The following is a 24,527-nucleotide window of genomic DNA, read 5'->3' as shown; positions in this document are numbered from 1 at the left end:
TGTGATTTTGTAGGCCCCTGTCGTCTTCCTTCTTAGCCGTCTCTGCTTCAGGACAAACGTTAGCACTTTCAGGGGGAATTGTGGTATGTGTTCCTTGAAGTGATAGTTGTGATGGTTAACCTTTCTGTTCTCCACACAGAGAGATGTTCTTCACTACGATGGAGAGCCACCTTCTGCGCTGCAAAGTGTTAGAAATCATATTCCTTCACAGCTGCGAGACTCCCACCCGCCTGCCCTTGTCTCTGGCCCAGGCCCTCTACTTTCTGAACAATTCCACATCACTGCTCAAGTGCCAGGTACGTGCTTCCCTGCTTTGGTCAGGCCTAGAACACCTTCCCCCCAACCCTTGAGCTTCTAATTGAGGAAGGCATCTACTACCACCTGCTTTTACTTCTCTGCAGTCGGATAAAACCCAGTGGCAGACGTGGGATGAACTGGTTGAGCATCTGCAGTTTCTGTTATCCAGTTATCAACATGTTTTAAGAGGTAAGGAGCATTTGTTCACAAATAAGATGGTGTAGGAGCCTCACAATGGTCATTATTATGAATTGAAGTTAATAGGTGATTCTAATTTGTTAGCCTAAGTAAAGCATTGTGCCTTGGTTGTAACTATAAGGAAGAAGGAATGACATCGTTGGAATCACCACTGTGAGTCAAAAGAATTCACATATTTTTGTAATGGCAGATAATCCAGTGGCCATTGCAGTTGTTAGGTTGTATAGGTAAGCAGATGTCATTATAACATGAGAAATATTTCGGAATGATCTGATTAGCCCTGGCATCTTACCCTAGCCTGTCACTGCAAAGTCTTTGTTGAGTCATTTGCTCCTTGACTGCGGACATTGTAAGCATCTGTCAGTATGATGCAAATCCAGAGCAAATCAGTGGCAAGCTAAAAGCATACATCTTGCAGAAATTGTTAAGACACTCTAAAGTCTGCGAACATAGGTTTGCTCAAGGCCCTGGCAAAGCCAGTGATCAATGAGGATCCAGGAGAGTCAGACTAATTAACGCTCAAGAGGCAAATATCAACAAGGAAAATAATAGCTCCTTCGAATGAGAATGATTTTATTGGCCAAAGACTAATAAGGCCCTTGGGAAAACTGATATCATTAATTCCAAAAGGAAAGATAGTAACTTTTTAGAGGAGAAAGCACATTTTTTTTAAATTTTTTTTAATGTTTATTTATTTTTGACAGAGAGAGAGACAGAGAGACAGAGCATGAGCAGGGGAGGGACAGAGAGAGAGGGAGACACAGAATCCGAAGCAGGCTCCAGGCTCCAAGCAGTCAGCACAGAGCCCGACACGGGGCTCAAACTCACAGACGGCGAGATCGTGACCTGAGCCGAAGTCGGACGCTCAACCGACTGAGCCACCCAGGCACCCCAAGAAAACACATTTCTTAATATGATGCCCTGAGAACACCTCATCACTTATGAAGTGTTCTTGCCAAAAATCCATGACCTGAGTCTAATCACATGGAAGCACCAGACAAACTCACACTGAGGGACCTTTTATAAAATAATTGGCTTATACTCCTTAAAAATGCCAATGTCTTGGGGCACCTGGGTAGTTCAGCAGGTTGAGCATCCAACTCTTGATTTCAGCTGTCATGATCCCAGGGTCATAGGATTGAGCCCCTCTGTGCTGAGCATGGAGCCTGCTTAAGATTCTCTTGCTCTCTCTCTCTCTGTCTGCCCCTCTCCATCTCTCCCCGACTCATACTTTCTCTCTCTCTCTAAAATTAAAAAATTAAATAAATAAATAAAGTGCCAATGTCTTAAAAACAAAGACCAAGAAACTTCCAGATTAGAAACTAATCCAGATTAATACTAAATGCAAAGCATGATCCTGGATTGGATCCTCAACAAGGAAAAAAGAAGCTATAAAGTACATTATTGGGACAATTGGTGAAATGTAAATAGATTATGTGATAACATTATATTAATATTAAACTTCCTATTTTTGATAATGATCCTGGCTTATGAAAGTAAATGTCCTAGGTCTTAGGAAATCCAGACTGAAGTACTGAAGGGTAGAAATGCATAATGTTCAACTTATTCTCAAACAGGAGGGAAAGTATATATTCATATGTAAATATACACAAATATATAAATTTACATGTAATACAAATTTTATATTTACTTGCCATGATCATGTTGAGATTGATCTTAGCTCAGTAATGGCACTTGGGAAGGTACAATTAGTCCTTATACCCTCTCGGGCCTGGAACTGAGGAAACTGTTGTAGAGAAATAAAAAAACGGCACTGAATTTAAGACAGAAGGTCTGGATTTGAATCCCAACTCTGCTACTTACTCTGCTAACTTTATGTCTCTAGACCTCATTTTCTTCCTTCTATGGAATGGGGATGGTAATATATAACTTTTCAACACTGATTGTTAATAGGTGTGAGAAAAAATAGTAAGCCCACAGTCAATGTTCGTTGACTCTCAGCCTGTTTGCCCAGCCAGGAGCAGGCTGCAAGGTCTTTTGTGTTTCAGGCTCTTGTAACTGAAACTTAAAAGTGCATTGTTAAGGCCTTGACATTTGTACTTGTGTAGTTTGTGCATTATTGAGCACCTCAAAGAAAGGTGCATGTCCTTCTCAGGACAAAGCCCCAAAGGCAAATTCCATGTGTACTTAGCCTCATCAAGGTTTACATAATTGTTCTTTTGGAGATCAAGCAGAAAGTTTAATATTAAAGCAGCTTGGGTTGATTTCAAGTTCACCTTTAACATGCTTGTTCACTTCTGTTCTGCTTCTCAGGGAATACAGCTAGGCCTTGGGCAATAGTGACTTAAGATGGACATGGGATCCATTTTGTTAGGTTTGTTTTTTTTTTGTTTTTTTGTTTTTTTGTTTTAATTTTAGTTTACATACAGTGCAATTTTGGTTTCAGGAGTAGAATTCAGTGCTGCATCACTTACATACAACACCCAGTGCTCATCACAAGTGCCCTCCTTAGTACCCATCACCCCTCTAGCCCATCTCCCATCCAAGGAATCTATTTTCATTACAGAATATTCTTCTGCTTCTAAGAAAGGAGAGGAAAGCCTTAGACAAGTGTATATTGACCAAAAATAAATGGAGTATTCCAGGGCTATTTTATCCTTAACATTCTTTCCACTTTCTTTGGAGACCAAGAGTTAAGGAGAAAAAAATATTTAGAACCAATAGTTTAGAAACAATGTTGTCCAAAGAAGACAGCTAAATGGTACCCTGAAATGTTCGGTATCATTGTCGGGAGGCTTTTTCCTGTGAGGGCTCCTTAATCATCTCTGCCCTCTGCAAGTGTCTGAGGACGATGTTGAGGGCATTTTGGGTCAGCCTGAGCTGTCCAGCTCCACGGATAGGAGAAGAAGGGAAGAGGTTGGGGAGCTTGCCCCTTGTTTAGGGGAACATCTTAGCATGGGAGAAGAGAAGAAGGAAGACTAGTAAATTCACACAGACTGGCTTATATAATCCAATAACCTGGTAAAGAAGAGTATCATCCCCTTTTTATAGATGGGGAAACAAAGGCTGAGAGAAAATTAAGGTGCAGAGCCAGGATTCAAAGGTCTGTCGCCCAGTCTGTGTGCAGTGAAAACACACTGGAAGGAATTATTATTCTATGAAATCACTGGGTGAGATTAGAAGGTAGGGTTCTAAGGAATTTCCAGCCCCCATTTTCTAAACTGTCTGTACATAGTTAAATTACTTTTGTACAAACCCTTGACCTTGGGGAGAAGTATATCCTGAAGCCCCACACTTTGTAAATATTTCAAGGCAGAGCAGCCCCACTGAGATGCTGGTCTGCCAGATGAGCTCACATTGTCTGGCTAAGAGAACCAGTCCCACCACACCCCCACTTCCATAGCCATGCAGCTCAAGTTTGAGCCTCAGCACAATTACAAATTGCTTTATGCCATGAGTTTTCCTGACACTTGTGAATAGTTTATACCTCTTATTTTGAAGCTAGGAATGCTAGGAATTTAAACATACAGTATTTAAAGGAAGAAAAACACATGCTTTTCTGAATTCCACTTGGCTGGACAGGTTAGCAGGATGGCCCGCAGAAGTCAGATCCCAGTTCATTCTGAGGAGAGAGACACATACAGCCTTCCCACAAGGAGCCCTGTCCAAAGAGGAGAGAAAAGCAGATGCAGGCAAGATCAGTTCAATTCATATATTCATGCAGGCAACAGATATTTACGAAATGCCTCCTGTGTGCCTGGCTCATTGGGAATACTTCAGTGAATAAGACCGACATGGCCTTTGCCCTCACAGAGCTTACTGTCTAGTGAAAAGATTTGATCCTACGCAAATATTCACACAAGTAACATATAATTACAATTAACATAAGTGCTCTGAAGGAAAAGAGAAGTACATAAAATAGGAGGACGTAATCTATTTTTGGAGGGACCCACAAAGGCTTCCCTGAAGAAGTGATACTTCAGCTGAGATAAGAAGTACTGGTGTTAGCAGGCAAATAAGGCAAAGTTTTCCAGAAAAAAAAAATAGCACGTCTAAGGGCCCTGAGGCAAGAGGTTGCTTAGTGAGTCCAAGGAACACAGAACACACTAGTAAGACTGGAATGTAGAGGGGCGCCTGGGTGGCTCAGTCGGTTAAGCGTCTGACTTCGGCTCGGGTCATGATCTCGCGGTTGGTGAGTTCAAGCCCCGCATCGGGCTCTGTGCTGCCAGCTCGGAGCCTGGAGCCTGTTTCAGATTCTGTGTCTCCCTCTCTCTCTCTGACCCTCCCCCGTTCATGCTCTGTCTCTCTCTGTCTGAAAAATAAATAAACGTTAAAAAAAAAAAAAAAAAAAGACTGGAATGTAGAGAGCCAGGGGAGAATAGCACGAGATGAGACTAGGGTGGTAGAGAGGGCACAAAGGGCCTTCTGGGCCATGCTAAGGAATGTCAGCTGATTCCAAGAGTGAAGAGAAGCCATCAAAGTGGTTTTGCATAAGATTGTTCCGCCTGATGTGTGGCAAGTAGTTTGGTGGAGGACCAGGCAGGTCCCGGAAGGGGTCATGGTGGCGAGGACGTGGGTGGTACAGCAGGGAAGGCAGTGGATGGAACAGAAGCACTTTGAAGATCCGTTTGACAGGGCTTGGGTGACTGAGTCTGAAGGCTGACTCCAGGGTTCTGCCATTACTGACATGGAGATAAATGGAGAAAGATCTGTAAAGAAGATAAAAAGCTCAGTGTGACTGTTAGGTTGGAGATTCCTGTAGTGATGGCGATAATGAGGGTGAGGAGGAGGATGATGATAAAATAATAGTTAACCCTAGTAACCTGATCCAGGAACAAATAATAATCTTGAGTAAGGTATTGTGCTGAACCCATTACATAAATCACCTCACACAGTAATCCCAGCAGCCTCTGATGTAAGACTTACTAAAGCATGCTTACTGAAGCATAAAATCCAAGGCCTTTGCCAACTGGACCAGAATGGCCGAAGTCCACTGGCGGAGAGCTCCTCCCCCTTGGACAGTGTTTGGATGGAAACAGCTAACATTTGCTTCTTTGAATGTGCTGTATTACCTTAATGAACTCCAAACTCTTCTTCCCACCCCAAGTCTTCCCTCTCCCCCGCTCTGTTCAGCCAGTTCTTTCCATTTTTTCCAAATCACTTTCGTATTTTTCAGAGTAGCATACGCCTTAAGAAAACCACATTTTACTAAAAGGCTTTTGCCCCCCTACAACCATTCTCCACCAGTAGCAGAATAAAATGGAGGACATTCCCTGGCTTACAACCCTCCAGATACTTCATTTGCTCTTCAAGGCCAAACTCCACATTGTTCTGTGGTCCAGACTACCTTCCAGTCTCATCTTTTACCGCTCTCCCTTGCTACCCAGATTTTACCTCTAGTTCTCAGAACAAGCTTTGTCCTGCCTCGGGGCATTTACAGCTCCTGTTCTCATTACCTGAATTGCTTTTCCCCTAGGCCTTTGCAGTTGCCTCCTTCTCACCCTTCAGGACTCAGCTAAGAGGCCCTCCCTGACTAGAGTGGGCTGCTTCCCTCGTTCCCCCAGTGCCACTATCACAGCATCTGATTTATTTCTCTGATTGTACTCACCAAAACGATAGTTGTTCTTGACGGCTGGTTTACTGTCAGGCTCTCTGCAAGTAGAATGCCAGTCCGTGGGCCTGGGCCCAAGTCTAATTCCACTGTATCCCTGGAAACTAGCCCAGTCCGAGATGCATAGTAGGTGCTTGCTGGAATTGTTGATTGAATGCTGAAAGGGCCCTGAAATGACACCTCAAGGCAGTTACCATTTTGAACACTCCCGTAGTGCATTTGTTGTACTTTCTTTTCATATTACAGTTAGGCCTAGTGCCGTAAGTTTAGAGGGACTTTACCTGGAAAGTTATCTGAAGGTTGAGGAGAAACATATTGAGCATATTATTTGAAAATGTAACCTAATACGTTGCTTAAAAATAAGTTTATTCTGTGTTTCCCAAACTTCTGGGTACAAGGTAGTTCGGTCCTAATAACCCTGCTGGCAGAGGTGCCATTATCCCCTTTTCACAAATAAGATCGAGAAAATGATGCTCTAGTTAGTGCACACTGGTGCATCTGGGAGTCCGCAAGTCCTCGGAGCTCTCTTTGATCCATTTGCCTTAGCCTGACCTGTGCTGCTTTGCCTGAGCTCCACGGGCTTCCAGAATCCTGTTGGGGCTGATCTGTGCATTGGGATGACCCACCTTTATAACCTCTTTTACTTTTCCCTAATGTTTTTATTTTTGGACCTACAGAAGGGTTGAAAGAGAGGTTCAGTGAACACCCATTTACCTTTTATGTTGATTTAGTAGCTATTAACATTTTGCCACATTTGGTTTACTGTTGATCCACCTAAATACTTGAGTTGAGAGTAAGTTGCACCATCATAATTCTTCATGTAGGGGCGCCTGGGTGGTGCAGTCGGTTGAGCATCCGTCTCTTGGTTTTGGCTCAGGTCATGATCCACAGGGTTGTGGGATCGAGACCCCATATCAGGATCTGTGCTGAATGTGGAGCCTGCTTAAGATTCTCTCTGCGCCCCTCCCCGTGCTGGCTCGCTCTCTCTCAGACTTAAAAAGGGGTCCCTGAATGGCTCAGTCGATTAAGCATCTGACTTCAACTCAGGTCATGATCTCATGGTCCATGGGTTCCAGCCCCACGGGTTCAAGCCCCACATCGGGCTCTGTGCTGACAGCTCAGAGCCTGAAGTTTTCTTCGGATTCTGTGTCTCTCTCACTCTCTGCCCCTCCATCACTCACACTCTGTCTCTCTCTCTTTCAAAAATAAATAATTAAAAATAAGCAACTTTAAAAAAAATGGAGTTACCACAGTTCCTCAAATAGCCTTTGAGTCATACCCCAGTAACCAGTCTCTGCCCAGACCCTACCTGCTAAATTTGCACTTCATCTTAAACCATAAAGGGGAGTTAAAAGCAGTTCAGAACAGTTCAGTGGACTTTTTCCCTCTTGCAGAGCACTTACGGAGTTCAGTGATTGATCGAAAAGACTTAATCATCAAAAGGATTAAGCCCAAGCCCCAGCAGGGGGATGACATCACGGTGGTGGACGTGGAGAAGCAGATCGAGGCCTTCCGCAGCCGCCTGGTCCAGATGCTGGGGGAGCCGCTCGTGCCGCAGCTCCAAGACAAGGTGCACTTGTTGAAGCTCCTGCTCTTCTATGCTGCCGACTTGAACCCCGATGCAGAGCCTCCTCCAAAGAACTGGAGCAGCCCCTGAGGTCCTTCTAAGCACTGAACACCAAGAATACCTCCCGAACTCTATCTCCAACTACTTGGAAGTTCTAAAAGTATCTGAAGTAGTTAAAAATCTTAGAGGACCAAACCTATCTATTTATCTGTAGGTTATAATGACTTTCTAACTCTTTAGTAAATATCTTTTTTTGATATTCTATCCTAGCCTGTTGTCAAATATGGCTTAAATATACAAGGTGTATATATTTTTTAATAAATTATTTATACCTTTTTTGAAACAGGTAATACTATATGCACTATGTGTTTACCATTTCCACTCAATATGTGAAAAAAGAATCCCTCTGCTGAACAAATTCTGGACATCAACGTATGTCATTCAAGGTACTGATAACCTGTTTCGAAAGAGATCTACTCATTTCTCCCTGATGGAACACAAACATCCTATTTTAGAGCTGTTATGTTGCCTATGAATTTGACTTTGTGGCCAGTCTGTTAAGATCTAATGTATTGGGGGGAGGGGGGGAGGCAGAAACAAAAGGATTGAATGTGTTACAAATAATTTGATGTTAAAAGGATACAATAAAAAGGCACTGGTTTTTCAAAATACCAAGTTTACCATGCTTAGGTTCTATGACTGCGAGTAGGCAGAATGTAATAACAACTCTCAAAAGGACCAAAAAAACCCAAAAAAAAACAAACAAAAAAAAGCTATCCACGTTTGAGAAAGCACTAAGGATTTTTATTGTCAAAACAAATAAGAAATACAAGCATACAGAACAGAAGACACAAATAAATTAATTATTCTGATTTTAGACTCCAGGGCTTCTCTATGGAAAGGTCAGCCCAGGTCCTTATGTAGACAGGACACTATCCAAAATAAAACAAAACAGTGGGAATTTGAGACTGTGTTTAGAACAATGACTGAACATATACATGGTGAGAGGAAAAATAAATGTTCCTCAGTAACTTACATATTTATAAAAGTATGCAGCTCTTTGTGGGGGACAATGATTTCATATAGAAAATTTTTAAATTCTTCTACCTCCCAGAAAAAAAAAAAAAGTTTTATGCTTCGCCTGAACAAGAAAATCAAAATGGAAAAAAAAAAATTCAAAATAGGGTGACACTGGTTTCACATGAACCTCAATGACTATAATCTAAATGTAGGTACCACCTTCCATACTAAAAAAGTTTAACATCCATTTATCTATACCAAACCAGTACACTAAATTTCCTCCCTTAGGAAGTTTTCAACCGAATTGTGAGTTACTCTCATTTTCAAAGCGCAAAAAAGGATATGCAAGACTAGTGTTTGCTCTGTGACACATAAGAGAAGCATCCCTCCAACAGCACTGGCCAAAGAGGTGCTCCGGCGATGAGTGGCTGCAAGATGACATGATCCGTAAGGCCTACGGAAAGGCAAGGACGCTCCGGTTTCAGCATAGGGAGAGGGGTCCCTGCCGAGTCTGGCTCAAATAGATCTCAGGTGCCCCACGGACAAGGCTGGAACACACAGAAGTACACTAGTCAAGAGGGCCAAAGTCTAAACTAGCTCGTGAACACATCTATTTCATGGTTTCTCCATGCACACGTGTTGATAGTGGTAAGGACATCAAGAAGCCTCAGTTCTGGACCAACACAAACATTATTTACCTAGTAAGCAGTGATCAAAGTTCTTGTCTAAGGTAAATGATACAAAAATGGGTAATGAGGTCCCCCATACATCACTGCTGGGATTTAACTTTAAACCATACAAAATGGCTTCTTCCACACAAGGATAAGCTTTGCACTAACATTCCTCAAAACCCAATTATATCTCCAGCTCTAGCCTCGGTTTAAGAGGTTAAAAAAAAAAAAAAAGAAACCTTTCCTATGTATGTCAAAGCCAAGGTAAAAAGAGAATTGGATACAAGATATCCTCTATCCAGAGTCCCTGGAATACAAAGAGCTCTAGAAGCCAGTGGGTGTGAGCACATTTAAGTCACGGGGTTTGAGATTGTGGGTCCGTGGCGGTTGTTTCTTCCCTTCCACCACTGGGATGTCCATCTTGGGTGGCTTGAAGGTTGCTGGATCTTCAGCCATGCGGGTGGCCTGGGCACGGATCAGTTCCATCGGAGAAGGTTTCTGGGCTCCTCTGTAAGCCTGGGTGGCAAAACCTCCTATGGAAGTAAACCAAAAAGTAAATTATTTCAAAATTAGTAGCAGCTCCCAATATACATGGTAAAATGCCATCCACGGGTTTTTTGTTTGTTTGTTTTTGGTTTTTGGTTTTTTTTGAAGGAGCTGCCTTACCTGACTCAGACTTCTGGAGGGATCTTGGTCCAAAGAGGCTCCATTTATCTGCCAAGTTTCTGTCCTTGTCCCCACTTGCAGAATCCATGGGGCCAGGATTTGGGCCAGGTAAGGCTGTGGAAGAACCAGAAGTGAACCAGCCTCTGGAAGAGAAAGAATAAAGCATATCCTTATATCGCCTCCTGACACCTCTAGAAGCGCCTCATGCCAAAAGACTAGAACTGTCAGCTCCCCCGGCTCCCTCTGAAACCACAGGCTTAAGCTCCAATTTCACATGCAGCACTAGCTTCCTGGAAGCACGATGCAGCACGAAAGGCTCCCAGCAAGGGCTCACCTGGACTTCTGCTTAGGGGAGGAGTGCGGGGTGCTGCTGGGGGTGGATTGGGCTGAGGCCGGCTGCTTCTCTTCTCTTGTTATCTCTCCACTCTGTAGCTTTAATTTCTGTTCAGATGGGTGAGAAGGGACTTTTTTTAAATGACAGCAAATACAAAACAGATAGTTTGGGTACAAATAACTTGGTTCACACTTTAACCTCAGGCAAAAGGAAAAACATTAATAGGTAGAATAATTTTGATTATAGAACAGATATTTGATTTTGCCGTACTAGACAGAATTCCATCTTTAGGAGAATGTATTCATTCTACAACATATCTCAAATAGTTCTGTATTAAATACCGCAATAGAGCTTTTGCTTTCAGAGAAATAATTTTCCCACTTGCCAGCAAGTGAAAAACCAGAACACAAGCTATAGGCCTTTTCGGCCTTTTAAGGAGGCCCTTGAACACTCATGCTGCTTCTCCTACCAGGTACAAGCCCTGCCATTCCCGGTGTCTCAAAGCCCAGACTCAGGCATGCTACTCCTCTCCAGCTAAATGCTTTTATGTGGAGCCTGCCCCTTTCCCTTCACTGGGGAAAGTCACTCTGGGTTCCTAACATGCAGAACTAGCCGTCTCGGAGGGGAGAGACAAGTCTACTTTTCAGTTCTTCTAGATCAAGGCCCGCTCCACCACCACGGTCTCTGTGCACCATTATCTAGCAAGCCCAAGCTACATTCCAAACAAATGAGCATGTCTAAATGTTCTCCCACACTCAACATGTCAATTTATGTAAGCTGGCATGTCAGCCATCCTCACGTTCTACTCCTGTGGCCAAGATGCAGAAAATGGGCCAGCCAACTGGAAAAAATGCTCAACTGGAATTCTGACTGACACCTATCCTGGAAAGTTCTCAAAGACGGACAGTGCCCCTCTCCAGAATTATCTGCCTTGTCTGAGAGATTAAATGAGCCACCAACCCAACCCTGATGCCCTACAGCAGTGGTTTCTAAACTCAGGGTGCAAAGAATCATCTGGGATGCTCACTGCAAAACGCAAACAGTCCACAATGTCCTATATCCTTACCCACAAGCCACCAGTACCATATACTGTGCATCATGATCCTCTTATGACCCCTTAAGGAAACAGATTCCCAGACAACTTTGGAATATGGGGGGAAAAACACCGGGAAATAGGGAATCAGGAGATTTTGAGCTCTAGTACTGTGACTGGTTACATATATGACCTTGGGCCTCAGTCTCTTCATTTATAAAATATGGAGAACAGTATCTACCTCCAAGGATTAATACAAAGACTAAGTGAATCCAAGTGCTTCATAGATCACAAAGCACTATTAAGTGCCACCTAGTAGTCCCCGGCAGAAAATCCCTTGAAACTATGTCATTCATACAATTAGTCATTAACCTCATCAAAAATTATTCTTCATTCATCCCAATTTTAGAAATGAAAGGGCAAAAACATTTCAATTCTACCTGTGATTTTACTATTTTAAAAACTAGGGGAGCCTGGATGACTCAGTCGGTTAAGTGTCTGACTCTTGATTTCAGCTCAGGTCATGATTTCAGTTTGTGGGTTTGAGCCCCACATCGGGCTCCGTGCTGACAGTGCAGAGCCTAATTGGGATTCTTTCTCTCTGCCTCTCGCTCATACTCACTGTCTCTCTCAAAATAAATAAAATTTTAAAAATAAATTAAACATAGAGCATAACGTTCCTTTCCCGCTAAACTGTTGAGACTGTCCGATTCTCTTCTCTCCCTCAAAGTGTCACTCTGGTACACAAAGTACCCGCTCCATTGTTCATAACGTGCTCACACACATCATGTGTGTAAGCTCAGAGTCTCATCTGATCCCCCTGACCAGAAGGCAACAAGGCAGATACCCCCACTTTACAGATGGATAAGCAGAAACCAGAGGCTGAGAGTTCTGGAGCTCTCAACCAGAAAGTGCCACCACGGGTGGGACTAAACCAGTTCTGAAACGTTCACCCAATTCTGTCCACTGCTCTCCACAACCCCCGGCTGGCTGCGCTGGTAACTTGTAAGCCACACAGCCACATCTCGAGCTATGAGTGAGGAGGGCTTTCTTAACGTTCCTAAGAGACGAGCTTACGTGGAGTGCTTCTGCCACTCGCAGGTACTTGGTCTCCTCGGTGGTAAGGCCCTTGTGGGGTGTGTAGCCAGCATCTCTCAGCCCTGCCTGTTGCTCAAAACGCTGAATGCTCTCCTGGGTCTGTTCTGGGAACAGAGGAGATGATGGTCATGCCCATCCCCCTCTCCCACCACAAACTGGGGGAGATCTACACAGATGTCCGCTGTTCTCCCCAGAAGCAAGAGACCACACTGACCATCTGAGGAGGAGGGGTCCCCCAGACGGGCATCACAGCAGCAATGCTGAACCTCATACAAAAGTTCTCTAACCAGAAGGAAGCCTTCCGTCACACCAAACTAAAATAGGTTACTCCTAAAGGGACGGCCGGATCACCTGCAGGGAAACACTCCTTACCTTCCTTTATTTGTGCACTGACGGTTTTTTTTTGTGTTTAGAAATGCAACATGGAGAAGGCAGGTGACATTCAGAAGTGGTGCAAGTTCTCCAAGCGTGGAGCTTCCCCGACTCCCCACCCTCGTTACTCCCAGAGACCTCTACCAAAGAGAAACGGGCCGCATTTAGGCCGGGTGGCAGCAAGGTCCCAAGTAGATCCAAACCACAGAGAACATGCTTTGACCTAGCCAAGGTCTGCTGATCCCACGTGTCTCAAGTGTGAGATCAGCCATCACGGTGCCCGGCAGAAGACACAGGCAGACTCAGTGTTAGGTCAGTCTGACCCGTTTATCTCATCAGTAAGTCAGTTAATCTGCGGTATGACTGACAGCTGCATTTTTGCTTCATCTGTACACACACTACAAAACACACCCCTTCATACAGGAATGTGGCAGCTGGGGACCAAAAGCGTAGACACCAGATGTCCTTTATGAGTTAGCCATTCCCCTTCTAAGGAACTATTTTATTATCAGAAATAGAAGCAAAAGGAAAACAAACGCATAAAAATGTTTTCCAATTTTGCCAGGTGGCCACCTGAAAATTTTAAAAGCAGGAAAGGATTTAATGAATTACAGTTCACTAACACCAGGATTTTAAATGCAGAGGGTTTTTTGTTGCTTTTTTTAAATTTAAGACTAGAACAACAGCAAAGTTCGTGGCATTATTAGTTGGGCAAAACAGAATGGTATGTCTATACCTGTGATTACATAAAAACTTGCTCAAAAGTGGAAGTGACTAAACCAAACAAGTATCTGAGTGACAGGAGCACACTGGGCTGTTAACAACATTCTGCACTGGTGAGAAGTGGGATCATCAATAAAGAAGTTAATACTGTGCTAAGACAATGCCTAAGCTTTTCTAACGCCTGCCACGATACCTTCTCAAGCTGGCAAAATACAAGTGGTAGTTGCTGATTCAAACAGTGCCTTTATGTAGGAATAAAAAAAAAAGTCCAAGGAGGAGTTTGGACTTTGGGTTCTTAGGTGAATTCTGCCCGAGACAACTGCCCGAGACAAGCGGATGCCCTCCTGGAGCAGGTAAACAAAAGCTCCCAACTTCAAAGCGGAGCCAACCAAGGAGCTCTGGGTGGTCGGCAGAGCCTCTGCTGACCAGCAGAGCTGTGGATCTAAGAGATGTTAATTAACTTCCCACAGCAACTAGAAGGGCCCTCAGAACCAAAAGTTTAGTTAATTTGTTACAAGGTTTTAAAAGGGAAAGAAAAAAAAAAAGCTAGCTCTCATTTCTGGTCTCATTAGACCCACAAACCACACATTCCTAAGACGATAAAGATGTCTGAGGCACCAAACTTGCCTCAGGTCCAGGAAGAGAAACAACTTTGAGCCTCTCAATTAAAAACAAGAAGCAGTAGTAGCGCAGGGCAGGTGGGAGATGCCTCAGCGTGTCACCATCTCCAGGACGGCCTGAGACAGCCACAGCAGCAGCAGCTCCCAGCCACTGAGCACTGGAGCCAGCTACACCTCCCCTCAGCCCACCAACCAGCTGCCTCATTTCACGGAGAGGGAAACAGTCTCGAGAGTTAACTGGCCCGACGCCACACTAATGGATATGGGAAAATCAGATTGCATCAGCAGATCAGCAGGGATGCACCCAAATCAACTGAGATGCTCAATATTTGGCAAACCTTCCATTTAAATGATCATCAGTACCGACGCCTCAGCAGCCAAGCTGACGAGGGCCAGGCACGGTCAGGACATGCCATGCTAAGGCATGGGAGTTTGCAGTATCCCCCACAGCTAGCTTGTAGGAAGCCCAAACTCTCCCCGCCCCTACTTCATTCTATTCTGAGGATGAAAAGTGCTTACTTGTGATCAGAGAATTCATGATGACATGAGTAGCTTTAGCCTTCACCACAGGGGCCTTGTCCACACTGTCAGTGGCCGATGACATGGTCATGGCAGGGGAGGAGACACTGGCCTCCCCTTCCTCCGCCTGTTCAAGAAAGGTAAGGAGGAGCTTGAGCAGGGCAGGGGAGTCACACACCTAAACTTACTCCTTTGGGGAAGAAGTTACCCAAATACCTTTCACCTGACAGGTAAGGAAATATCTGAAAGGGGGTTGGTTATCTCCACCCAATTACGTATGTATTATCCACAGTGAAAACACACAAAGACATTATATGAATAGTCTGAATTTATAAAAGTGGGAAAGCTGGGGGCGCCTGGGTGGCTCAGTCAGTTAAGCATCTCTTGACTTTGGCTCGGGTCACAATCTCACGGTTCCTGAGTTCAAGCCATGCATCAATCAGGCTTTGCACTGACCGTGCAGAGCCCACCGGGATTCTCTCTCTCCCTCCCTCTCTGCCCCTCCCCTGCTTGTGCATGCTCATGCTTTCTCTCAATAAATAAACTTTTAAAAAAATAAATAAAAGTGAGAAAGCCAGAATTTGAAGATTTGAGGCCTTCTACCTTCCCAGCCTCTGTATAATATACTATACGATTGTGTCCCTAAGAATGCAGGAGAAACATTACTAAGCCCTGACCATGTCCCAGTCACTATGCTGGCTTTTGTTTAATCACTACATTTGTTAGGTGGTTCTCAAACTTTGCTGAGCATCAAAATCCCATGGAGGACTTGTTAAATAAAGATTGCTGGGCCCACCCCAGAGCTGATTCAATGAGTCCGGGGAGAGGCATGGGGGGGCTCTCAAGAATTCATGTTTCTGGAGCGCCTGGGTGGCTCAGTCGGGTTAAACATCCAAGTCTTGATTTCAGCTCAGGTCATGATCTCACGGTTCATGAGTTCGAGCCCTGCACCAGTGCTGACAGCTCAGAGCCTAGAGCCTGCTTCGGATTCTGGGTCTCCCTCTCTCTCTCTCTGCCTGTCTCCTGCTTGCACTCTGTCTCTGTCTGTGTGGGTCTCTCTCTCAAAAAGTAAATAAGCATTAAAAAAAAACATCATGTTTCTAACAAATTCCCAGGTGATGCTAATGCCGCTAGCGCCCAGGACCACAGTTTGATGCCCACTGCTCTAAAGGTTCAAGTAACGGTCTTTAAAATAAATCAAAAATGGGGATGGGGGAGCTGGGGAAAATGGGTGATGGGCACTGAGGAGGGCACTTGTTGGAATGAGCACTGAGTGCTGTATGTAAGCGATGAATCATGGGAATCTACTCCCAAAGCCAAGAGTACACTGTATATGCTGTATGTTAGCTAACTTGACAATAAAGTAAGTAAGTAAGTAAGTAAGTAAATAAATAAATAAATAAATAAATAAATAGCTAGCTCCTAACCTTTAACATGAGAAAGCTGAGACATGCCACCTTCTGTAATCTAGACATCATGCTCAGGACTACCAGGAAGAAGAAAACTGGGTTTATTCTTTCTTCTCTGCTCCTCCAAAAGAATTGAAGAGAAAGATGGTCCAAAAGGAGGAGAGCAGAAGAAAGTACTGAAATGCTGCATCCCTGTTACAAAATGGGATTTCTAGCTTTTAGCTGTAACCCTACTTGACTAAAAGGGACCTCTACTTCCTCACTTGGAGCGTGGTTGACTGTTTGGACACGGGGAGTCAGGACAAATGAGAGAATGCATGTAATGAGTCAAATCAAGCTTTCTTTTGAGAGAACAGTTGTTCCAAACCGTCAACTTTTCCAGCTGGGGCAGGATACAAAACTGGGAGCCCATCCCTTGCCCAGTGGAGTAAGCAGCAGCCTTTAGGATGGAAAGGGTGTGGCCCTTCAAAGCACCATCAGAAGCCAGACCCATTTTCTGCCCTTGTCCCCCGAGTGTGCTGCTCTGGCCTTGAGGCCAGGCTGCCAGGCCCTTTCCCCCTGGCGCTCTTGTGCTTTCTAGACTAAATGTTTTCTCCTTCACAAATGACTGGGTCAGATTTCAGTAGATAACTGATCCAGGGAGTTCCCCTCAGAGCTGCAGGGGATGCTTTTGTAGACCGGAGCTCCCTATTTTGAGAGCTTCCTGTGGGAGGGGGTGGGCTGGGGGCCTCATCGGAAAGGAACGATCAAATACAGCTCTACCCAGTGAAAGTTAAGCCAGGAGTCACAGTGGCAGATACACACCTAACGTGTCAAGCCTCTTAATCTTCTTTGATTTGATCCCCCACAACACCTCCATGACATAAAGTATTCTCATCTCTCAGATGAAGACACTGTGACTCGGGGATGAAGCTGTGTTCCCAAGGTCATTGCTAGTACATAGACCTTTATGGGATTCACACCCAGGTCTGCTTAAGCAGATGCGTACTGTGCACTTCCTGCCAGGCCCTGAGCTGTCACACAGCTCAAAGTTCAGTGAAACTAGCTGCAGGTTAAATGGCCTCATGTGAACTTGGCAGGCCTAGTTTATTCGGGCAACAGTACCACCTTTCTTGGGTTCTTGATGGCTGGAGAGTCAGAAGCGAGGGAGACGCAGCCCCTGCAGTCAGGAAACAGGTCTATAACAAGCATGTGAGAACCTATGAAGCCAAACTACACAAAAGGGCTGGAGAGCAGATCAAGGTGCAACGAGGTGTGTGTGGGGTTATGTGTGCATGTGTGTGTGTGTGTGTGTGTGTGTGTGAGAGACAGGTGGGCCTTAGGAAGGAGGCGCCTTTACGGAGGATAGCGATGGGAAGAGGCATCTGAGGCAGGAGGAACCGCATGAGGAAAAGCACAGCATGTGTTCAGGAAAGAGCCATTTTTTCTCCTAAGCACTCAATGAAAACTTTTTTTGGAAATCTACTTCACGCCAGGTCCTCTGCTAAATACTGCAGATGGGAGTATAAAACTGGACATGGCCCCTGCCCTCAAGAACCTCATGGAAGGTGATAAAAATCACGTAAAGTTTATGACAGGGGCACAGCAGAGAGCTCAAAGGGCAGCAGGATGGAGGAAAACCCTCCCAGAAGAGATGTCTGAGCTAAGATGTATCGTGCAGCTGAAGTAGGAGGAGGGGTGGGAGAACAGGACGGGGGCTCTAAACGGGACAGGGACTGTAAACATCCCAGCAGTGTGATGCAAAGACTTAGAGGCATAAGATACTCATCAAGTGCAAGAAATCTTAAATAATTTGCATGGTCGGATCACGGGGTGGGGAGATGACACAGCAGAGTCTCAGGTAAGAGAAGACACAGCCATTCTAGTTTGAATTCATAAAAAAAAGAAGGCCCACCAACTCCAGCTGAGGCACTGAGAACATACAGGGGGCTACCCAATTCAAAGGGTGCCAAGAGCCACTGAAGGCTTCTGGAGCAGACGAAGGAAAACGAAAAGGTTGGGCTTGCCAGAAGCAGTCAGCGGAGTCAGATACCTTGGCGAGGTGCTGATACTTGCGCTCTGGAATCACTGGCTTCCAGGGGATGCTGCCCATGTCCGATGGAGGAGGAGTCATGGGTGTAGGGTCCTCGAGGGCATCATCATAGCTGAATGCCCGGCGGTACATCCCGATGGGCAGGGACATCTTGCCTAGAGGCCCACTAGGCTCTAGAGCTAAGAACAGAGATACCTGTCAGGATGAGTTCAGCAGCTGAACATACTAGTATCTTTAAATTAATCTTTAGGCAGGAAAGCTCTGAAACACTCTCCTTCTGGGACAGAGCAATAGCTTGTTCTGGAATAACTAATCCATTCAAGGAAAGGTAATAGTACTAAATCCTTCCTTTATGCCTGATGCTTTGAATTCTCCACTTTACCCATCCAGAAGCTCTAATCCATTTTTATGGAGCAGAAAAACAAACTTCAATTTAAAATTACCTGAGTAAGGTCATACACCTTCAAAGTACAGTTTGGAATCAAATCAAAACCCAAGCCTGATTTCGAAGCTATGTTCTTTATGCCACAGAAGCCACCCAACGGCAAAGCTAAGGCTCTCAACTCATGTAGGACTAAAGATATGCAGTTCTTGTTCCCATTTTATAGATAACGAAACTAAGGCCTACAGGTAAAGTGATTTGGCAAAGCTCATACAGAAAGTAGCCAGCTGGGGCACAACTGCAAATCTTCTGCCTTCTTTACCTACTCTACCAAAGAAAACAAGAGTGCCATGATAAGAAATAATTAGGGGCACCTGGGTGACTCAGTTGGTTAAGCATCTGACTTCAGCTCAGGTCACGATCTCACGTTTCATGAGTTCGCGCCCCATGTCGGGCTCACTGCTGTCAGAGCAGAACCACTTCGGATCCTCTGTCCCCCTTGCTCTCTGGCTCCGGTCTCCCGCCCCCTGCCCCGCAAAGTAAATAAATAAATAAATAAAACATTAAAGTATAATATTTTTTAAAAAGATATAATTAAAGCATTTCCTGTCCAGAGTCACCTCTAGTTTTGAGCAGTCTGTGTGATTTAAACAGCAGAGCCAATTTCCATCACAGAAATTGTTGACAACCACTCTCATAAAGCACTGCCGGCTGATCCTGCCATTCCTGTCCACTGAACTCACTGGCGGAAGGAATGTCCCACTGTGACACAGGCACCCTACTTCAAGGGCACTCTCAGTTCTGCCAGACCAGGGAGCAAAGTTCATTTTGTTTGTTTGCTAATCCTTTCACTGCAGAACTGATGTCCAGATCCTACCTTCAGCATGACATTTTCCTGCTTAAAATTATATCATAACTCTCTAAGACATCAACTTCAATGGCAGGAAGTCCCAAACCAGCAAAGACACTTCATTTAAACAGCAAGGGGAACAAGCAGCTACCATTATTATTAACATTAATAATAATTACTAACAAATCCACAGAAATAAAGAATCAATGGTTGCCAGGGACTGGGATGAAACAGATGAGAAGTGATTGCTAATGGGTACAAGGTTTTCTTTTTGGGGTGGTGAAACGCTCGGGAATTAAATGGTAGGGATGGTTGCACAACCATGGGAATATACTAATCACCACTAAACTGTTCACTTTGAATGGGAATTTTACGGCATGTGAATTAACTCAATTAAAACAAACACACAAGCAAATAATAATTACCAAATACCGTTCCTTGCTGAGCAGTTACATCCCTCATCTTACCTAATGCTCATTAAGCAGATATTCTTCCCATTTTCCAGCTCAGGAAACTGAGGCATTGCACTTAAGTGACACCCAGGTAGCAAGGTGGGGACTGCATCATAGATCTAAGCCAGTGCTCACACTCTATGTGCAACACTCCATCCTCCCTACACTCAAACTTTAACCTAATGAGTGCAACCCTATAGCCCAGATGGTTACAGGGACTTTATGTGATCACAACAATGATGAAAGACAAACTATAATGCAAACTGATGATGTTAGAGACCAGAGACAGATCCACATCGAGAGACGTGGGGGAGACTCCTAATAATCCACCTAATTTGGGAGCAATTTCAAAGTATCTTAAAGACCCCTCTTAGCAGCCATCCCAACAGCCCTTCTAAAAATAATACTAAGTCAGCTAAAATTTATTAGGAAATATATTCCTACAGATAGAGACCAAAAAATTGAGCAGTACAGGTATATTCATCACTAATTTTTTAACTCACATTTTCACATATGTTATATTTAATCTTCACAGCAACCTTGAAAGACAGGCAGTATCTCTTTACTGAGAATCAAAATTTGAGGGATTCAGATCTGATTAAAAATCACTGGTCCTTCCCACTAAAACAGTCCTAGGAGGGATCAATGACTTTAGTAACCCAGAAGGTACTGCCCTACACAGGCCCAGGACTCATTCGATGTTGCTGTGAGGGTTTTCACGACTGCCCAAATTTAATCTGCCTTTAAATCAGGCTGGTGCCTTTTTGCCCAGACCTCCATTCTGCCCACCCCCATCCCCTCAAAAAAGGGGGATAGGTACAGTCATTTTTGGTACATACTATTAGAACTACACAACTTATTCTGAATTCTTATTTGATATCTGTAGGAAAGTGACAAATTTGGTATATGCTTAAGTGAAATGACTGTACGCTTATGAGTGAGGGTTTGGGTTTGTACCCTGGCTGGGTAGTTAGCAAGATAATATTTAAATGATGCCAATCTATTAAGTTTACATACCTGCCTGGAGGCAGAAAGTAACCATTAATATATGGTTGAGAAAAAAATTGGTTTCTATCTAGCTTAAAACATTAAGGGCAAAACAAAACTTTATCAAAAAGAATTAAGTTTACCAGGCACTTCTGGTTGTCTCGAAGCCATTGAAAGACTGGGATCCAGGTGCTTTTTCTATATAGAATTCGGAGCTGAGTGCCTGCCACCTAATAAAAATAACAAAGGGCATTTTCTTACAGTGAACACGAAAGAATAGCTCCAATCCTGTTCTTCTGACAGGCACACAGTTTTACAGCTTGTTCACAAGGTTGAAGCACACTTCAACCTTGGTTGAAGAGCCAATGGGTGGGTGACAAACATACAAACATGCCAAAGATGACTTAAAAAAAAAAAAAAAAAAAAAAGGATAAAGTCAAAGGTCTCACCACACTCATGGCTGATCTTAACACCTGTGATATGACAAAGACACTAACACATGGTGAAAAGGTCACCTTACCAGAGTGAAATGATGTGACGATTATGCTGACAGACAGGTATTAATGAGGAACATTGTCCAGCTGCTGTGAATTAGCAAAGCTGCTTGGGAAGAGTCCATCCATTTCAGAGGTTCTACGAATAACAAACAACCAGCATTGGTAGAGCCCTTCAGAGTCTGCCAAACACCTTCCTATACATTCATGTATTCCCCACAACCTCACAACAGTGATTATAAACATTTCATTTTTAAGTAAGTTAGGACCCAGGGTCCATACAACAACCCACAGCAAGGAGCTATTTACCATAATGGTTAAACTCATTCTTTGTTGCCAGCATTAACATTCTATTCATAAGCATTTTCTACTCTGCAAAGCGGGCACTTTCTATCCCCTATAATTTTAAAAGAAGGAAACTAAAACTCAGGAGATGTATATATGTGATTTGTCCACTGTCACAGATAAGTGGCCCATCTGCAAGGCTGATAGTTTCACCCCCATTTTACAGGGGAATTAAAGCCCTTGGGGGCACCTGAGTGGCTCAGTTGGTTAAGCATATGACTTCAGCTCAGTTCATGATCTCACAGCTCTTGAGTTCCAGGCCCTCCTGGGGTTCTGTGCTGACAGCTCAGAGCCTGACGCTTGCTTCAGGCTCTGTGTCTCCCTCTCTCTCTCTCTCTCTAAAATAAACATTAAAAAAAAATATTTTTAAAAAAGCCCTCAAAAAGCCAAGTTATTTGCTTTTCAACTTGCTGCACTGACCCTCTATCCTGAAAGCTCAGAGGACAAACTAGTTAGTTCTTCATTAAAAAACATCGCAGAAACCAAAGTTCAGCATCTTCCGGGTCCAGGAAGCATTCCGACCCACATACAGCCCCTTCCACTTCCCCTTCCCTTTCCCCATTCGCACTCCCCCGCAGAGTTCACGCTGCTCCTGCACAGGATACAGAACAAAGCCACAAGGATTTGAAAGGCCAGGTCTGACCCAACCCCCCTCCCACCCCGCGAGTCTAAGAAAAAGGAGATTAAGGCCGCGGCCTGGCACAAGCCGAAGGTTCCCCGAGGGCAGGGCAAGGCAGAGGCATGGGGTGAGGGCTAGGAGTGGGGTTCCCGGGCTAGCCCAGTCTGAGGAAGCAGAGACCAGGCCTGGTGCGGGGATGCAGGGGGATCATCAGACAGACGTCCCACTAGACAACCTCCCAGAGGGCGGGGCAAGAGAAGCTAGGGGCTGTGGGGCCAAGCTCTGACCCTGGGTAGGGGACAAGGGCGAGCCACGGAGAGGCCCTCTGCCAGCGCCTCGGTGGAGGGGCCACAGGCACGCCCCTCCGTATGCCCGCAGGACACAGCCCCAAGGAGGGCCAGGCCTGGGCCGTCTGGTTACCTGTTCTTCCGCCGCCGCGGGGCTGCCTGCGGCCAGAGCTCCGGCACTAAAGAGGCTCCGAGGACCCCTGTCTCACGAGACGCTGTGGTGCATTCGGGACCCAAGCCATGGTGCGAGCAGCGTCGTGCCTGTGGAGACACCGAAGGCCTCAGGCACCAACCAAGGAGCACTGGCCGGCAGCGACCGGCAGCCTTCCTGTAAAGCCTTCCGAGGTCTCGTCACACCACGCGAGACTTGGCCCGAGAGGCCCTCGGGGCATGCTGGGAACTGTAGTCCACGGTCCAGAAGGCCGCACAACTTCAGCCGCACCGCGAGTTAGGGGCGGGGCCGCAGTTTCAGGTGTGAAACTAGCCAGTTCCCAGAGGAAAAGCCACCCTTTACCACCATTCTGTGCTTTGGTCTATGACAGGCTGAGAAAGATGGAGGTGCCATTGCAAAGTGAAACCCTGAAACCCGTTTCAGGGAGGTGATTTTGAGGCCCAGAGAGATGAGAAGTCACTTAAGGAAGTGAGCCTGAGCCGGAACCCTCTTCCAGGAATAGATAGGTTATGCAGGGTTCATACTAACAGCACAACCGAGAAGAGCTATCCGCACCTGCTCTCCCCTCCATAAGACGGTCCTAATATCATGTCCCTTTTACACTAAGGAAAGTGACACTTGGAGAGGTGCCAGCTCAAATTTCACATCCTGAAGGAAGACCTTTTTTTTCCCCTAATAATGTTTACAAATCTGACAGAACAACAAAGTTGAGGAAGTAAAAGAAGATGGGGGAAAAAAATCTACCTCCGTTTCTACCCCACGTCCAAAGCTTGCCATCAAGGCTCTTCTCAGGAGAGCTCTGAGGGTTGGGGGTGGGTCTCACATTTAGATTTCTGCATTTGACGTTTGCTGGGCCTACTAGTAGGCCTGAGAGGCTTTGCTCCCGCGACTTTAAACCTGAGTGCCATTACCAAACCTGTGAATGAATTCAGGTCTTTTATAAATTCTATAATTAGCTTATGAATAGCACAATTACCTTGCAGTGTGGTTTGTGTGTTAAAAGTGTTAATTTGTTAATTTGGAACTTTTAAAATATGCTGTAATCTTTTTCATTCTGCAGAAGCAAAGCTGACACGTTGCCCTCCTCCGTTAAGAGGATAGGCCGCACAGAACATTTCAGTCAAAATGGGAGAAACAGGACTTTGCACCCTTCTATAAGTGATAATGATCGGTTTGTTCTTATCATCAAATAAATTAAAACTAGAGTCTTTCCTGATGTTCTAATACAACTTTATCCCTGACCTTTAATGGTACAAATTTCTGAAACTATGGCATTATGTTGATATCATGTAAGAAAATTGCTGTTTCCCACAAAAAACCAGACTGTAAACTTTCCACCTTTACGATCTTAAGGAGTTTTCCCCTTTAAATGGGTGTTGTATTTTTTTATACCTCTCTCTCTGCCCCTCTCCTCCTTGTGCAAGAGCACATGCACACATGTGCACACACACACACACACACACTCTCTAAAATAAATGTTATAAATAAATTAAATAAATAAGTGCTTTTGTCTCTGAATTGCCTTTTTGCACCTCCTTGGGCATTTCATACTTTAACAAATTTGGAGCTTCGAAAATTAGAATTGACCAGGACCTCTCTTGCATCCACACTGGATGCCCCAAAACATCCTACATTCCTACTTCATGGGGAAATAAAATATAATTATTTCAAAGCCTGGTGTCTCTTAGCAGCCTTAGTTGCAAGTAAACTACTTTTCTAAAGGGTATGGTTGCATTGCTAAGGAGGAGTCAGTCAGTCAAAACTGAATCCATCAGGCCCAAGAAGGGCCTTTTAAGCTGTTTCAGCTC

General features: G+C 44.6%; 2 protein-coding genes across 3 annotated transcripts in view; one reads left to right on the top strand and one right to left on the bottom strand.

The window, feature by feature from the left end:
* Positions 1-8,305, top strand: part of SIMC1 (SUMO interacting motifs containing 1) — an 82,648-nt gene extending 74,343 nt beyond the window's left edge. Inside the window, exons 8-10 of the mRNA XM_047854337.1 lie at positions 140-296; positions 402-486; positions 7,462-8,305. Of these exons, the coding sequence (XP_047710293.1) occupies positions 140-296; positions 402-486; positions 7,462-7,724 (505 nt within the window). The 3' untranslated portion in view covers positions 7,725-8,305. The remainder of the gene's footprint in view (positions 1-139; positions 297-401; positions 487-7,461) is intronic.
* Positions 8,306-8,416: 111 nt separating this feature from the next.
* Positions 8,417-22,905, bottom strand: KIAA1191 (KIAA1191 ortholog). 2 transcript variants are annotated; one of them, XM_047854353.1, is made up of 9 exons: positions 22,681-22,905; positions 21,323-21,435; positions 20,946-21,032; positions 18,132-18,310; positions 14,691-14,817; positions 12,436-12,560; positions 10,326-10,432; positions 9,992-10,134; positions 8,417-9,858 (listed from the first exon to the last, which is right to left on the bottom strand). In XM_047854353.1, exons 3-9 carry the CDS (start codon positions 20,971-20,973, stop codon positions 9,650-9,652), a joined length of 918 nt encoding a protein of 305 aa, XP_047710309.1. In that variant the 5' UTR covers positions 20,974-21,032; positions 21,323-21,435; positions 22,681-22,905; the 3' UTR covers positions 8,417-9,649. The 2 variants fall into 2 exon arrangements, with proteins under 2 accessions (XP_047710309.1, XP_047710319.1); XM_047854363.1 differs by lacking the exon at positions 20,946-21,032.
* Between the last annotated feature and the right edge of the window lie 1,622 nt (positions 22,906-24,527).

Source organism: Prionailurus viverrinus, chromosome A1 (assembly GCF_022837055.1).
Source record: "Prionailurus viverrinus isolate Anna chromosome A1, UM_Priviv_1.0, whole genome shotgun sequence".
Lineage (NCBI taxonomy): Eukaryota > Metazoa > Chordata > Mammalia > Carnivora > Felidae > Prionailurus > Prionailurus viverrinus.
Note: the sequence above shows the minus strand (reverse complement) of the source record. Positions and strands in the feature narration are given on the sequence as shown.

Bases quoted from the DNA above. Each gene is read 5' to 3' on its own strand.
- KIAA1191 (XM_047854353.1), bottom strand. From the start codon at position 20,973: ATGGCTTCGAGACAACCAGAAGTGCCTG. The intron at 18,311-20,945 runs GTAAACTTAATT...CTCTGTTCTTAG, and splicing joins GAGACAACCAGAAGTGCCTG to CTCTAGAGCCTAGTGGGCCT. The intron at 9,859-9,991 runs GTAAGGCAGCTC...TTACTTCCATAG, and splicing joins CCTCCAGAAGTCTGAGTCAG to GAGGTTTTGCCACCCAGGCT.